Source organism: Trichechus manatus, unplaced genomic scaffold (assembly GCF_000243295.1).
Source record: "Trichechus manatus latirostris isolate Lorelei unplaced genomic scaffold, TriManLat1.0 scaffold00232, whole genome shotgun sequence".
Lineage (NCBI taxonomy): Eukaryota > Metazoa > Chordata > Mammalia > Sirenia > Trichechidae > Trichechus > Trichechus manatus.
The window spans coordinates 269,007-285,190 of record NW_004444168.1 but is presented as its reverse complement, the minus strand read 5'-3'; the positions used below and the strand labels follow the sequence as shown (position 1 = coordinate 285,190).

At 42.5% G+C, this 16,184-nt stretch overlaps 1 protein-coding gene across 2 annotated transcripts in view; it reads left to right on the top strand.

Moving 5' to 3' along the window:
• PPFIBP2 (PPFIA binding protein 2) overlaps nucleotides 1-16,184 on the top strand; it is a 107,539-nt gene that overhangs the window by 80,852 nt on the left and 10,503 nt on the right. For both annotated transcript variants that reach the window (XM_023743021.1, XM_023743022.1), the window contains exons 13-16: nucleotides 3,946-4,084; nucleotides 5,739-5,880; nucleotides 6,653-6,781; nucleotides 15,995-16,145. In XM_023743021.1, the coding sequence (XP_023598789.1) occupies nucleotides 3,946-4,084; nucleotides 5,739-5,880; nucleotides 6,653-6,781; nucleotides 15,995-16,145 (561 nt within the window). The remainder of the gene's footprint in view (nucleotides 1-3,945; nucleotides 4,085-5,738; nucleotides 5,881-6,652; nucleotides 6,782-15,994; nucleotides 16,146-16,184) is intronic.

Below are 16,184 nucleotides of genomic sequence, written 5' to 3'. Positions count from 1 at the left end.
GCATTCAACTGTATATTGTGCTTTCACCTCCATTGTTTGTGGGATGGAGTTTATTATTATCACCTCCATTTTATAGGCTCAGAGAAATTAGTCTTTTGCAAAAGCAATGCAAATCTAATCATGGGAGGAAGATGTTATGATCTCAACACATAATTAGTGATAGTGCCAATCCTTTCTGTGCTGATACGTCATGGTTAAAATCACAGGAGTACACTCAGTCCCCCTTTTATGAACAAGTCATGTTATAAAAATTCCATTAGAACTGATTTCCACCTAAGAAGCTTGTGGAAGACAGTTAAGTTTCCCAGGCCGGTGCACAAATGTTGAGTCCATGATATGCTGAAGATTAGCGTAATTAGCATGACTTGAGCCATGTCTGACCATCATTTATAGCATTAAATGGGAAATGTATTGTGAGGCCAGAAACATGTCCCTTCTGAGGGTCCTCTGCCTCCACATCTGTATGAGACGGATGACCTCATTGCATGCTGACTCATGCCTGAAAAGGCCTTTTTATTTTTTCACATCAATGTGCTAGAATGGGCATCTCTGCCCTTCTTTAGCATCTGTGTAAGAGAAAGCTCCTTTGTGCACTTCCATAGCTAGGTAGGGGGCTTCTCTGCACTTCTGTAGCTGTAGCAGTCAGTGCTTCTATTGGGCGGCCATTCCTTGGGCCTACTGCATCATTTAGCAAAGGCCTGCTGCTGGCTCTCTTGTCCAGGGGCTCTGAACACACTGTCTCTTGAATTGGGATGTGTGTGGTTTCTTGGTAAAATGAAAGGCTTCCTGTGGTTGTCTTGTGTCTTCCACGAGACACAGGGACTGCTCTGATATACATCCTTCCCTCAACAGTCTCCCTCTCTCCCCTACCTCAGCCTAAAATAGACCTTTCACAGATGTTTCCAAAGCACATCTGTTAGTGGGTCCCTGCTCCTTTGGAAGCACAGCCAAGTTGCAGGCTCAAGCTTTAAGACACTGATTTGATTACCAGAACAGATGAGTGAAATGGAGCCGTTTAAATTATGAAGAAAAAATATTCCAGGTTGCAAGAAGATCGATTCTTGCATGGTTTTGACCATAATCACAATGTTGTGCAACCTCAACTAGTTCAACATGGCTACTGTCTCCTCAAAACACATGTGCTACCACCCTGCCAGGACCACTAATACTATAGGTGCAAGGTTTTCTGCAGCATTCCCTAAATATCTTCCGGGCCTTCCGAAAATGTGCATCCATTGATCGAGGCTTTCCCTGTGGACCCCGTGGAATAAGTCATCTCCCTTGCTGCTGACAGCTCTAGCATATAAACTCCTCATGCCCTCTCTGAGTGGTCTGTTCTCTGGGCTAAACATCCTCTTCTCATGTGCTTGAATCACAAACCTTTAATGTCCTATTCTCTCTCCTTAGGAACAGCACTGGTTTCTGCATGTAGCCTTTCAGTTGTGCCCTGGACCATCTCTGAGTATGAGATTCCAGACGAAGTCTGACCTGTGCTTTCCTTGATCTGGGGACTGCTCTTCTAGTTCTTCCTGTTACTCTAGGAACCAGACGTGATATTTTCTGTGCCTCTGTTTGTCCACTGTTCACTGTGTGCAAGGCCCCATGTGTGTATTATTTCACAGCAATCCTGAGGCAGGAATTTATATTCTATACTTAAAAATGGTAAAACAGATGTTCAGAGTGGTTAGAGAGTCTTGCCTGAGTTGATATGGCTCAAAGCCTGGGTACTTTCCACTCTGGCATGCTGCCTCTATTTCTAGTTTAAAGCAGCTGGTAATCTGAAAGCTGTTGCCTTTCTGATTCTTCATAACCTGTATTATTCTTCTTGGAGGCATCAGAAGCAGAACTGGATGGAGCTGAGCATTTCTGTTTCCTCTGTGTCATATCTTAACCTTGAGCTAGCTTCTCCAGCAGTGAGTCGTTCCTTCCCGGCTTTGTTTTCATGATCTGAACAGATCTCTGAGAGCCCTTTCTGTTGCCCTCAGCTCCTTCCATTTTCTTCCTTACATGTTTGTGCTGTCGTTTGAAGCCTGTCCTTGGGTTAGGTTCATGTTCTCTTTACATCTCAGGGAGCTCCCATGGCAGCCCTGCATCGGTGTCCTTGGTTGTCTCTGCCCTGTCTTGGTACAGCTTGTGTGATAACAGAATCACAGATCTGCTTTTGAGAGCCCTTCACCCTCCCCAGATTCCCTGTATAATATGGAATCTTAGAGTCATGCCTTCCACTTTTCTGAACTTTTTGAACACTGCCTTCCCAGTCAGTAGTTCCAAAGTCTGATTGTGCATCAGAATAATCTCAAGGGCTTGTTAAATATATAGACTCCCTGGTGCCTTCCCAGAGTGGCTGATTCAGTGGGACCAGTGAAGCCTGGAAATTTATGTTGTTGTTCCAAGTGCCCCCAAGTGATTATGAAGTGGCCAGTGCATGGAGGAGCATTTGGGAACTGTTGGTCCTGACCACATGTCTGATCATGTCCAACCTCTACCTCATGGGTCATCATAAGCTTCAAAATCTCACAGTCTCCATCTCAAGGCTTTATTATTTCTACTTTACCTAGGAATTCTTTCGGAATTCTTTGACAATTTAGTCCCTGCTTCTCATGTCTCTCCTTTCTGAGCTTATTATAGGGAATTAGTATCAAATGTTCGATGAATGAATTGAATTCAAACCATTTCTAGGATAAATTTATAAGCAAATCGAATTCAGGAAGTTGTTGGTTCCTTGGCTTTTTAGCTAAATGGAACAATATTTCAGTCACTGCAGTCTCCTATTACTGTTTTGACTTCCTAGTTTCAATATCTGTTTTGTCTTTCATAATGCTTTTTTTCTGTCCAATCAAATAATCCACAGTTGATCCCCTCAATAATGTCACCTCAATTTCTCTTTTCTTTTATTCTCACTCAAATGCATTCCACTGTGTTTCACCCAAATTTATGGATTTGGGGGCCATTATATTCTTCTTGACCAATTCAGTGCTATTCTTCATTCTCTTTTAGTAAGCTTGTTTCTTTGGGAGCCTTTCCATGGCCAGAGCCCAAGCTCCATTGCACCAAGATTGTATCACATGCAGACTATGACCCTAAACCCTAAGTGAACTCTCTCTGTTGGCATGTAGCCAGCACTCTGGCCCCCTTCCTGTTGCCATCTCCCCCAGGGGTATGTGTACCTTCTCATTTTGCCGTAACCTGATGTTTTTCAGAGTAACTATTACCATATTATAGGCTTTTTCTTCTGCGTCAAGTTTAAACTCTAATCCCCTCCTGTAGCATAGCCTTCTCTCAGGCAAGATGCATATAATAGGTGCACTTAGTCAAGCCCCTACAGAGGTCTGCCCTGGCTTGATCTAAGTGACTGCCTCTCTACAGTCCATGGGAAAGTGAGTCTGGGAAGAACAGGGAGGCCCAGCTCCAGACTGGCCTCAGGCTCCTCTCCTGCCAGGAAGAAGATGTAGATTCCTATTGTGGCAACCCCACTAATAGTTATAATAAGTGACCTGGGATGAATTATTTCAAGAGTCTTTTCTGGGCTTATTCTCTTCATCTGCTAAAATGGGCTTAATAATACCTTGCAGGATTGTTATAATATATGTATGATAAAGCAGTAGGAAGATTTTATTAGAATTATGGTTTACAGTGTATTTAGAGAGCTCAAAGGGTAATTCACAGCTGTTAATTCATTGAGCCTCTGAGCACCAGGCCAAATGGCAAAGGCCCTGTGTGAGAGACACCTCCAGTTCCTGCTTAGGGACAGTTGCAGTCAGCCCTGGATTTGGGCTTGGCTCTGGTCCCTTTTCTGCTGTACTGAATGGTCTTTGAGTTGACCTAAGTGAAAAATGGCTCTTGGAGAAATGGGAAGTTGTTCCTGTATCCAAGGTTTTCCTGTCTGGGTTTGAGTCTGGGACTGAGGGCTAATATGGCATCTCTCTCTCTCTCTCATTCCAATAGGATAGCCCTTTCCTGGCAGAGCACAAATGCCCCACATTACCTGGGAAGCTTTCAGGAGCCATGCCCAATGGAGAGGCTGCCAAATCTACTCCCACTGCCTCCCAGCCTGACCCCACAGGGAGTGGCCTGCTGAGACTGAGTGAGTGTCCACGCCCCTGGGCTGGCGGCCTCAGGAGCAGTGTCCTTGGCACATCCAATTATTGTACAAGATCCCTGCACCTACCACTGAGCCCACAATTGGAGAATGCTGGGGGTGGGTAGATGAGACAAGCTACCAGGTAGTCCCACTTTTCTAGAGATAATGACTATCTGGGCAAGCCGTTGCCTTAGGTAAACACTTCAGAGCCCCAGAGAACCTGAGTGTGTACCCACTCTATTTCTTTCCACCTGCAATTATTACACACCCAGTTTTTCCTCTCCATCTATTCCTCTTCTCTCAAACCCCTTCCTGTCCTCCTTCCCAGCTCTCCTCTTTTCTGTTCCTCTTAGACACAACCTTTCTGTCCCTTTCTCTTTCTTCCTCTGTCATCCTGATCTTCTCTTCTCTTGTCCCTGCCTTCTTCTCTGGAGCCTTCCTATTACCAGTATGATGAGATTGTATATTCTTCTAAGTGACACCAGGGATTCTTCTCCTTAGGGAAATGGAGCTCGTGGCCAGTGGGCAAGGGTGTCAGTCTTCAGGTATCCTTTTGATAGTTTGGACCTGAAACCACTGAGATCATTGCTGCTTTTCATCCATAATAGGCCGTCTTTCCCCAACAGCTGCAGCAGATTCAGAGGGGCCCAGGAGGGAATGTTCTTGTCCTGACAGAACTTTTCCCACCCCTGACTCCTCAGCCCTGGCTGTTCCCTGAGCTGACCCATGTGTTGGCTTCATGAAGGCCAGTTCTACCTTTGGCTGTAAGAGCTCCAGATAAGCCCTTGAATGACTGTGTCCTGGTGACACTCAGATTGTGGACTTGTAGCAGCAGCTTTGGATCATTCCAGTCTGCGCTGAGTGAGTCCTGGCATGCACACAAGAGCTGTGTGTGGCCTGGTGTATTCAGCCCTCCCTCCCTCTCCCTGTGTGCTGATACCTCAGCCTGGCAGGAAGTGCCACCAGGAGTGTTTGGTCCCCTCACGTGAGGCCTCCTTTCACTGCACTAACCCTGTGGGCTGAGCTCGGTCACCATTCACCCATCCTTCTATGTGGGATTATTTTTCTTTCAGTTTGAGTTTTTCTCTCTTGCTTGATGACACTCTTTTGTTTATTTCTTTGCTTCCCATAACTCTGTTGGGCTCGACTTTGGCCTCTCTTGTTTTCTTCATATGGCTTCTCTGCTTCTTGGTTGGCTGGAGATCGTGGCCGGAGTGTCAGTGCCCCTGTATTAGGTACTGTACCCATTCCAGGTGAGGTGGAGAGTGAGAATGCCCTTGTTTCCCTACCCTAGGACCCTCCTCCCAAACATTCAGCCATGTTCCCACTCCTGCCTGCATTTCTTCATCTCCCTTGGGGTAAGGAGAAAAAGCTCCTTTTTGGAGTAATCAGCAAGTACTTGGACCCCAAACCCTTAGAATTTGAAGACCATTAGCTCACCCAGCTTTAAAACATTAGCTAATTAACTCCTCAGAAAACCTGGAGTGAGCATGAGCCCTGTTGGTCTCTCAGATCTTGGTACAGAGTTCTGCCCTGAAGGCATAACTGGGCAGATTCTGCCCACCTCCTACTGAAGGATGGCCCAGGCTTGGGGGAGGTTTTCAAAGGTCACATCCCTTCCTCTCATTCACATGTCATTTTATTCTTTCGTCCTCAGGAGAAACAGAAAGTAGTTGGGATGACACTGCCATGGCCAACAACCTCTCATCCACCTCATCTGGGACTGAGTCAGGCCCCCAGTCTCCTCTGACACCAGAGGGTAAACAGAGCCCCAAGGGCATCAAGAAGTTCTGGGGAAAGTAAGTTGGTGGTAATGATCATAATTATACTGCTTGGAATTAATTAATAGTCTTCTTGAACGTACAGAGTCTGTATAATCCCCTGGCCCATTAGCCGTTGAAACAGGAATAAAAACAGAGCGGTCATGTTTAGAGAGAAGAATCTGAGTTATTTTTTAGGGCCCAGAGAATGGGAACTATGAAAGTCACCCATTTATTATAGCAATCACCTTACATGTCATTCATTTTAGACATCTGTCCATCCATCCATCCCTCCCTCCCTCCTTTCCTTCTTCCCATCCTTCCTCCCTCCCTCCATCCCATCCTTCCTTCCTCCCTCTCTCCTTTCCTTCCTCCCACACACCCTAAGCACATTCTCTGCAGCTCACACTGTATGTGCTTTGTGAGAGACATATGGATGAAACCAGATCCTTCCTTCCTTAGGGGTTCAGCTGTGGTTTGTTAAGAAATTTTTCAAGACAGAGAGCTAAGTATTTTCTGGTTCAGTTGACCTAGTCTGTGAAGTGAGGCAAAAACTTTGGCCTCCTACCAGGCATCAACTTTCACTTTGACCCTCATGAGAGTGGCCCAGATCCCAGAGGCAGGGTCACAGTTGAGGCTTAGGTCTGGCCAAGGGGCTGTCACAGGTTGTAATCTTTGACCTCAGGAGAAGCACTAGGAGGCAATGCTGCCCAGAGTCCACGTTCTGGCCTGCACGGCCCTATGAAGATGGGCACGCACAGGGCACTTTCAGACTGTCTCCCAATGGCCCCCATTGATTCCCTTCACACAGAATCCGAAGAACTCAGTCAGGCAATTTCAACACTGATGCTCCTGGGATGGCAGAGTTTCGAAGAGGTGGGCTCCGGGCAACTGCAGGACCAAGACTCTCCAGAACCAGAGACTCCAAGGGTCAGAAAAGGTAAGGCTTCCTCCAGTCCATCTGCAAAGAGCTATGTGAAATCCTGGCTAGGTTGAAGTGGGAGGCTGGGTGTCCCAGCCTTGAGAGATGAAAGGCAGGGGCACATATTGCAGGGATTCTTAGCCTTTTCCACATGACACACATAGAAATTGCTCAGGCTTAATAAGGACACTGAAAGGAGTCTGGGTAGCGCAATGGTTAAGCACTCAGCTGCCAACCAAAAGGTCAGTGTGTTGAACCCACCAGCCTTTCAGCAGGAGAAAGATGTGACAGTCTACTTCCGTAAAGATTTGCTGTTGTTGTTAGGTGCCGTTGAGTTGATTCCGATGCATAGCAAGTCTATAGGACAGAGTAGAACTGCCTCATAGGGTTTCCTAGGCTGTAATCTTTATGAGAGCAGATCACCAGGTCTTGTCTCTCATAGAGCTGCTAGGTGGGTTTGAATCACCAACCTTTTGCCTTGAAAAACTCTGTGGGATGGTTCTACACTTCTACCCTGTCCTACAGAGTCGCTATGAGTCGGAATCGACTCGATGACGTAGGTTTTGGTAGGGATGCTGAGGTAAATGCAAGAGGCTTCTTACAGTTGGAGGTGGGTGGTGGGGTGGAACCCTCTGGCAACCCTGAAGACTGAGGGGCTGTACAGCTCCACACTTCTGTACTCCATTTCCAGCAGCACCTTTGCGCACTGCATTGAGAAGCTCTGGTGCAGCCATTAAGAGCGTAGATTCTGGAATCATAGACCAGGGTTGATATCTCTGTTCAACAACTTCCTAGCTGTGAGACCTAAGCCAAGTTACACAACCCCTCTATACCTCCATTTCCTCATTTGTAAATTGGGGATTAAAAACAAGTATTTTATTAAAGTTCTTATGAGGATTACATGAGCCATTGTACATCTACCCCAAGCACCAGCCTTCTCCCATTCAAGGGCTAACTTCCTCTAGTATATTTTGAAAAGAGAGTCTTTTACCTGCTTCTGGATTAGCCCCCTTCTTCCACACAGACCTCTGCAGAAGGGTGTTGGTGGAACAGGCCACATCTGTCTTTATATCCCATAATACCATTATACCAAACTTTACTGAAGGGTGATTAACTAAAGAGGATTGCAAAGGGATATGTGGAGCTGGAATCAAAATGGTAAATTTCACATGATGGTTTGCATCCCACCTTAATGAAAAAGCATAAAAAAAGTTAAATTTTTTCAGAGGATGCCCTCACCAGGTAACACTGTCCATCTACTCGCTTTAGTCCCCCTTTTTTTTAGATCACTCTGTTGTGAGTAAGAGTGTCTCCCTTCAAACCTGCAGGATGTGAATCTTTACCTTCATGTTTTAGAAAACCCCCTTTCTGTATTCTCTTCTTCCATCAGGCAATCCCTAGAATGCACCATCTTCAGCAGAATATCTCCTAAAATCTGAGTTATTCGGCCAAGACCAGTACTTCTAGGGGCTTTCTACAGGACAGTCTATTTTACTGGATTTTGATATTTTAAATATAACCAAGTAGTCAAAGTTTAATGTCCTTTTTCACATAGCCACATACCAATGCAAAGTGCAGGTAACCATCAAATAAGATGTGCACGTGTGCACACGCACTCACACGCACGCTCATACATCTTCCCTGGTCAAATATTAATTCTCAGAGATAGATGCAGTCCAGATCTCAATTAAGGGAGAAGAACACTTCCCTAAATGCATCACAGTGTTCACAGACCTGCATCCCCTGTGGAATGGGGCACTGTGTGATTTTGTGCAAGGATGTGATACTCCTTCCCTGGCTTGTCACCCTCAGATTTCTAGGCATTGCTAAGTCATTCCGTGTATAATACACCCAGACCCTCCAGATGTCTGGAAAGGATGTATGGACCTCCTGTACATGGATCCCCAGGGATCAAGGAGGTTGATGTTTACTCTTTCAGTACAAATAGGAATTCTCAGTAAATGTCAGCTTTTAGAGGCAAGAGAATCTAAGGACTTGATCTGAGGAGGTAGAGACCATCTCAGAGCCATTAGAAAGTGAGCCAAGGCCATCTGGGGTCTTAAAAGCTTACAAGCGGCCATCTAAGATGCATCATTGGTCCCAACCAGCTGGAGTAAAGGAGCATGAAGAACACCAAAAACACAAGGAAAGTATTAGCCCAAGAGACAGAAAGGGCCACATAAACCGGAGACTTCATCAGTCTGAGACCAGAAGAACTAGATGGTGCCCGACTACCACCAATGACCACCCTGACAGGGAACAGAACAGAGAGTCCCTGATGGAGCAGGAGAAAGGTGGGGTGCAGAACTCAAATTCTAGTAAAAAGACCAGACTTAATGATCTGACTGAGACTGGAGGAACCACAGAAAGCATGGCCTCTGGACTCTGTCAGCCCAGATCTAAAACAATTTCCGAGGCCAGCTCTTCAAAGATTGGACTGGACTGTGGGACTTAAAATGATGCTCGTGAAGAGCGTGCTTCCTAGCTGAAGTAGATACATGAGACTAAATTGGCAGCTTCTGTCAGGAGGTGAGATGAGAAGGCAGCGAGGGTTAGGAGCTGGTTGAATGGACATGGTAAATCAAGGGTGAAAGGAGGAGTGTGCTGTCACAGTATGGGGAGAGCAGTTAGGATCACATAACAATGTATGTATAAATTTTTGTATGAGACTAACTTGAAATGTAAACTTTCACTTAAACTACAACAATAAATTAAAAAAAAAAAGTGAGCCAAGGAAAGCTTACATACGTATCCCACATAAGGGTATTCTAATTTATCTAACAAAAGTCCCTTAATTTAGATATTAAAGTTGTTTCTGATATTACTGTGGTAAAAAAATAAATACAGCTACAGTAAAGACCTTTGAATAATTGATGTTTGTTCCAATCCTGGCTATTTCTTTAGAATTGACTTTTAGAAGGAAAATCGCAAGATCAGAGTGTAAGAACTTTTCCAAGTCCCTTAGGCTTTTTCCTAGAGTAACCAGAACCAGTTGCCATCAAGTCGATCCTGACTCAGGGTAACCACGTGTGTGTCAGAGCAGAACTGTGCTCCATGGGATTTCCAATGGCTGATTTTTCAGAAGTAGATCACTAGGACTTCCTTCCAGGGTGCCTATGGGTATTCTCAAACCTCCAGCCTACAAACCTAGCTTTTAACAATGGATTATCTAAGATAATAACAAAAACACAAACAGCAAAAGACAAAATAAATAAGTGGGACCTCATAAAAATGAAAAACTTTTGTTCATGAAAATACTTTACCAAAAAAGTAAGAAGACAATATCTTTGGAAACCATATATCCAATAAGAATCTAATAACCATAATATATATAAAACGTTGACAACAACAAAAAGACAACCCAGTCATAAAATGGACAAAGGACTTGAAAAGATATTTAACCAAAGAGGACTGTCAAATTGCTACCAAACACATGAAAAGATGCTCAGCGTTGTTAGCTATCAGAGAGATGCAAATCAAAACCAAAATGAGATACCATTTCACTCCCACTAGGATGGCTAAGGAGCCCTGGTGGCAAAGTGGTTAAGAACTCAGGCTGTTAACCAGAAGGTTGGCAGTTCAAATCAACCGGCTGCTCCTTGGAAACCCTATGAGGCAGTTCTATACTGTCCTATAGAGTCACTATGAGTCGGAATTGACTTGATGGCACACAACAAGAAAGATGTCTAAGATTTTTTTTTAAAAAAAAAGGAAAGAATACATTTTGACGAGGATGTAGGGAAATTGGAACCCTTATCCATTGCTGTTGGAAATGCAAAACAGTATATCTGTTGTGGAAAACAGTGTGATGGTTTCTCAAAAAAACTAAAAATAGAACTGTTATATGACCCAGCAATTCTACTCCTAGTATATACCCAAAAGACTTGAAAGCAGAGACTCAAAAAGAGACTTGTACACCAGTGTTTACTACGGCACTATTCACAACAGCCAAAAGGTGGAAACAACCTAAATGCCCATCAACAGATGAATGGAAAAGCAAAATGTGGTACCTTCATACAATGGAATACTACTCAGCCTGTCTGAGAAATGAAGTCCAATACATGCTACAGTATGGATGGAGCTTGAAGACATTATGCTGAGTGAAATAAGTCAATAACAAAAGGACAAATATTGTATGGCCTCACTTATATAAAAAGACAAGAAAAGGCATATATAGAGAGACCAAAGTTTATTAGTGGTTACCAGGAGCGGGAGAGAGAGGGAAAAGGGAGGCTAAAAGTGATGGAATAATAGCATTGATCAAGGGTTGGGTTGCATAGCCGATTATTGTAATTGCTGTCAATAAGTTATACACCTGTAAAAAGTTGAATTGGCGGAAGTTGTGTGATAATATTTACAACGGCGACCAAAGGGGAAGGGGGGAGGAGTAGCTGCTGAGGCTGCTTGTGTACAACCAAACACCTCATGGGATTTGGTTCCGTGGTTTGGAGGTTTAGGGTTCTGGTTTCATGGAACATTCCAGTTAATTGGACTAATAGCTTTTGTTCTATCTCTTAGTTCGTTGCATAATGCCTGGGGTCTTAAAAGCTTGCAAACAGCCATCCAAGACACAACAATTGGTCTCTATTCACCTGGAGCAACAGAGGAAGAAGGAGAGCCAGGAATAGGAGGATATGGAATGTGTGGCTAATTGCCTCCATGAACAACTGCTTCCTTTGCCATGAGAAGAACTGGCTGGTGCCGGTCTACCATTACTGAACACTTTGAGCAAAGATTCCATAGAAGATTCCTGATCAAAAGAGGGAAAATGTAGAACAGAATTTCAAATTTTAACAGACCCCAGACTTTCTGGAGCCATACAGGATGGATGAATCCCTGAAACTATTGCCCTGAGATTATCTTTAAACCTTAAACTAAAAACATCCCCTGAAGTCTTCTTAAAACCAAACAATAGTTTAGCTTAACTAGTAGAAAATGTCTGCGTTGAGCATTATGCTCTTTTAAGAACTATCTATATGGGATCAAGTTGACAACAGCAACTGGAAAGATTAGAGGGCAGTGAGTTTATGTTAATGAGGAAGGAACAACTCAGAAAAGGAGGGTAAGAATGATTGCACTACTTGAAGAATGTAATCAATGTCACTAAATTGTACATGCAGAAACTGTTGAATTGGTGTATTTTTGCTGTGTATATTCTCAACAACAACAACAAAATGAATAAAATTTAGGAGAAAAAAAAAAAAGTCCAACCTTTTGGTCAACCATTTTTGCCACCCAGGGCTAGATCTAGAGTAGGACTGCATACTTAGGGAAGGCCATTTGCATTCTGCCAGTCACTTTGGGTTACAGGGTAGTCAACTTCAGGGACAGGCACTGGAATAGGAACTTTCTCTGCCAAAGGAAAAAAGCTGCAGTCTCAGCCACACAGCTGCTTTGATGGAATGTCTTTGTGCTTTGTTAGCTGTAACAATGGATGGTAAAGGGAATAAGAATGAAGTCCAGATAAGATTGCTGTAGTCATCATAACAATGCTTGTGGTCACAAAATGAGTTTGCTGATGGAAAGGAAAGGCCTTTGTTATTCTTAGGCAGATATTTGATATAACTATATGCTAATTTCCTCTGGAATTTATAGTTTATAGATATTTAGACATAGCTTTAAAAAAAATTGTTACTAATACTCCTATAGGAAACGTACTTTTTTATTCAAGCTCTCCAGCTCCAATTCTCCCCCTCCCCCCAGTGAAACAACTGTTTTTTAAGTATAATATTTGATGATGACATTTTGTAGGAACCATCAGGTTATAAAAGAACAAATTTTGTTATCCTTTTCCCAGGTAGGGTTTTATTGACTTATATTCCAATTCTCACTGCTGAATAGAGAGTGCCTGTTAAACCTACACCCTTGTCGGCATTAAGTATTTCAATTTTTTTCTTTATTTTAACTTCTCTAGTTGTATATATGTAGAGGAGCCCTGGTGGCACAGTGGTTAAGAGCTCAGCTGCTAACCAAAAGTTGAGTTGCCATCCAGGCTCTGTTTTAGTTGTATAGACCTCTAAAAAATATTTAATTTTCATATGGTTTTCATTTTATTTCCTTTGTGAATTATCTGCATCTTTTGCAGATTTTTATTTAGTTATTAATATCTTTCTTATAGATTTCTATCTGCTCTCTATGTGTTAAGATGTTCAGCATTGCCTGTAATAATTGTGACAAATTATTTTTTTTAGGTTTGTAGCAGAACTCTTATTTTTGATACCTTTTGGTGTGTGGAATTTCTTTGATTTTGTACGATGAAGTTCATCAACTTTTCCTTTGTGATTTCTTTCATTTTATTTTAAAGTTTTTTGATGTATTTTTTAAACTGTATTTGACTAATCTATTTTGGGATTTATTTTGGTATATGGTGTGCAGTATTTTTTTAAAGAAAATGGCAGCATAATGAAATGTTTCAGAGGGCAGGCTCTAGCACCACATGGCTGGATCCCATCTGTGTGGAGGATTTTGAGTTTATCTAAGTGTATTGCTCTTCAGGGCTCCAGTTTCTTGGGTGGTCTCCAAACAGACGGCTTCTCTGCATCAGGCCTCATTTTAGTGCCTTTCCCTCATATTCATGGCCAGAGTCAGATTTATCATGAATGTAAAGAGGCTTAAGCTTCAAGGCCCTTTACTTGCATGTGCCCCTTCCAAAGCCCAGAGAGAGCCCAGTCAGTGTGTTGATAAGAAGATGCAAGATCAGCAGCCATGTCACAATATGAATGTGTCTTCCGGCACTTGAGTGGAGCCATGGTGGTGCAGTGGCTAAGCACTTGGTTGTTAACAGAAAGGTCAACGGTTTGAACCCAATAGCCACTCCGAGAGAGAAAGATGTGGCAGTCTAGTTTCGTAAAGCTTTACAGCCTTGGAAACCCTCTGTGGCAGTTCTGTTCTGTTCCTGCACTGTCACTGTGAGTTGGAATTGACTTGATGGCAGTGGGTTTGGTTTTTTGGTTCTAGCACTTGGCACCAGAAGTATGAGGTAATGGAGGAGAAACAACATTTGAAGTGTACAAAACCAGAAGCTAGTCTGGGGAAAATTCTTCCTAATCATCAGAGGTACAAAAATCATGTGTTTTGAGAAATCTGCATAAGTATTTTAAGCACAATCACTTTTAAGACTGCTGGTGCTTTTTATTCTAACCACCCCTCTGTCTATAATTTCCCTTGTATCAGGTGATGTTGGAATGGCCATGGGCATTTTTGGGATCTGGCTAAGGGGAGGTTGAGTAGGGGATCCATTAGTTTGGGTTTAGTGGGTTCTGTGTATTTGTTTGTAGTCACTTCATGTTTAATTAAGTTACTGCTAGCTGCCCCAGTGTAAAAATATTTTCCAGGATTACTCCTACCTCCCATTGTACCAATTTGCCAAGTACTGCGATGTGTAGATGCAAAGTCAGAGGTCATGTCACAATATGAACATGTCTTCTGTCACTTGGCATCAGAAGTATGAGGGAGTGGAGGAGACACAACATTTGAAATGCACAAAACCGGAAACTAGTCTATGGGAAATTCTTAATCTTCTTTCTGTCCTCATAGAACATGCTATACAATTGTTGACATGTGAAGAAGCAATCAAAAGAGTATGCAGCCAAAATATTAGTGTAGGAAAGTATTATAGAGGTATATCTGGGAGTGAATCAATTAAAATGTTTGCTTTTCTGGATTTTATGATACTTTTCATTTTTTTATTAATGTGTAATTTTTTGTGACTTCTTATTCTAAATATTTACTTTGTACCTGATTCCATATTCAAATGTTATGCTTTTCTTAAACAGAGCCAAATTTTATAAGCTTCAGGCCTCACAAAACCTGCATCTGTACCTGTTTGTGGTCCATTAAAAACCAGGCTTCATGTCATGAGTGATTGGCACTGCCCCAGGGCACACATTGTCTCCAGCACTTTTTCTAAACTAGGGTTTTCTTGTCATTTCTGACTCTCTAAGGTATTCCTTTGCTTTAAGAACAGCTCAGCCGTACATTCTTTTTTTTTTTTTTTTTCTTTTAACCAAGCGTGTTATGGGTACTTTCCTGGGAAGAATTTTTCTGAATATCTAGGTCTTCTATATTTTACAAATCTCCATTTATTTTAAAAAATGAATATAAAATTGCTTTTTTAAGCCCTCCATCCCCTAAAAGAGACTCCTTTAGGATTTTGAGTGTGCCATTACATCCACACTTTAAATGAAAAATTGATGTCTTTAAGAATTGATGGCTTTATAATACCCAGTCATCCTGTCTTGGAACATGATCTAGCTCTTCATTTATTCATGTCTTTTTTTATGTTGCTCAGAAGAGTGTTGTAACTACCCCACCTCCTACCGTCTCACCATCACCTTCACAACTATACACGCAGCCACACAGGACCCATACATTTCTTTTTAAGGCACCTTGTAGACATTTGTATGTATGGTTGCTATGAATAGGATTTTTCAGTTGTTTTAATAAAAATACTAGTATCTCTGTATTGATGGTATGTAGAAAATTGTTGATTTTTGTATGTGTACACTATATATATTATATGTGCCTATATGTGTGTGGGCATGTGTTGTGTGGATAGTCACATAATGGCTTGTAGGTAGCCCATCCTATCATCTGGAAATAGTGGCTTGCTTTTATTTCTACTTTCTAATAGCTGTACTTATTTTTATTTTATCTTCTTATGTTGGCTGCAACTCTCATAATGGTGTTAAAAGTACTGATAAAAAATACTGCCTTTTTATTGACTTTGAGTCGGAATAGACTCACGGCAAATAACAACAACGATTGCTGCATTAATACATAAGGTATTAGCTATTGTCAGTTGGAGTTAATTTGTTTTTTAATGTGAGACCACTGTCCCCTTTTCCTAGTTTTCTAAGCATTTTCTTAAGAATGGTGTTGAACTTTGTTGAAAACATGATTGAGTTGTGGATCTCTGTGCTAATTCAGTTGTGGCACATGTACATGTTTGTGTGGTCCTATGGCACATATAAACATGGCCTCATGAGGGTCACATAGGCTGTTTCAGGCACGAAGTATCTGGAGAGTTGAAATTCAGACCATGCGTTATCACAGAAAACTCTAGGGTCTACCTCAAATGATTGTGTTGCAGTGGAATTTTGTTCAACTAAATTCCATGGTCAGGGTTGTTTTTTGAAAAAAAAATACTTCATGTTGGTGAGACTTTATTATATTCAGATGAAGCCTCAGGCTCGCACACTAACAGGAACATGCTGTTTTCCTGCTTCGCAGTGATGCCAGTGCCCCCTTTGCCCAGTGGAACACAGAGCGTGTATGTGCGTGGCTGGAGGACTTCGGCCTGGGTCAGTACGTGATCTTTGCTAGGCAGTGGGTGACGACTGGTCACACATTACTGACAGCTACTCCTCAGGATATGGAAAAGGTAAGGGCTGAGCTCCAGACAAGGTGGCTTCTACTCCTT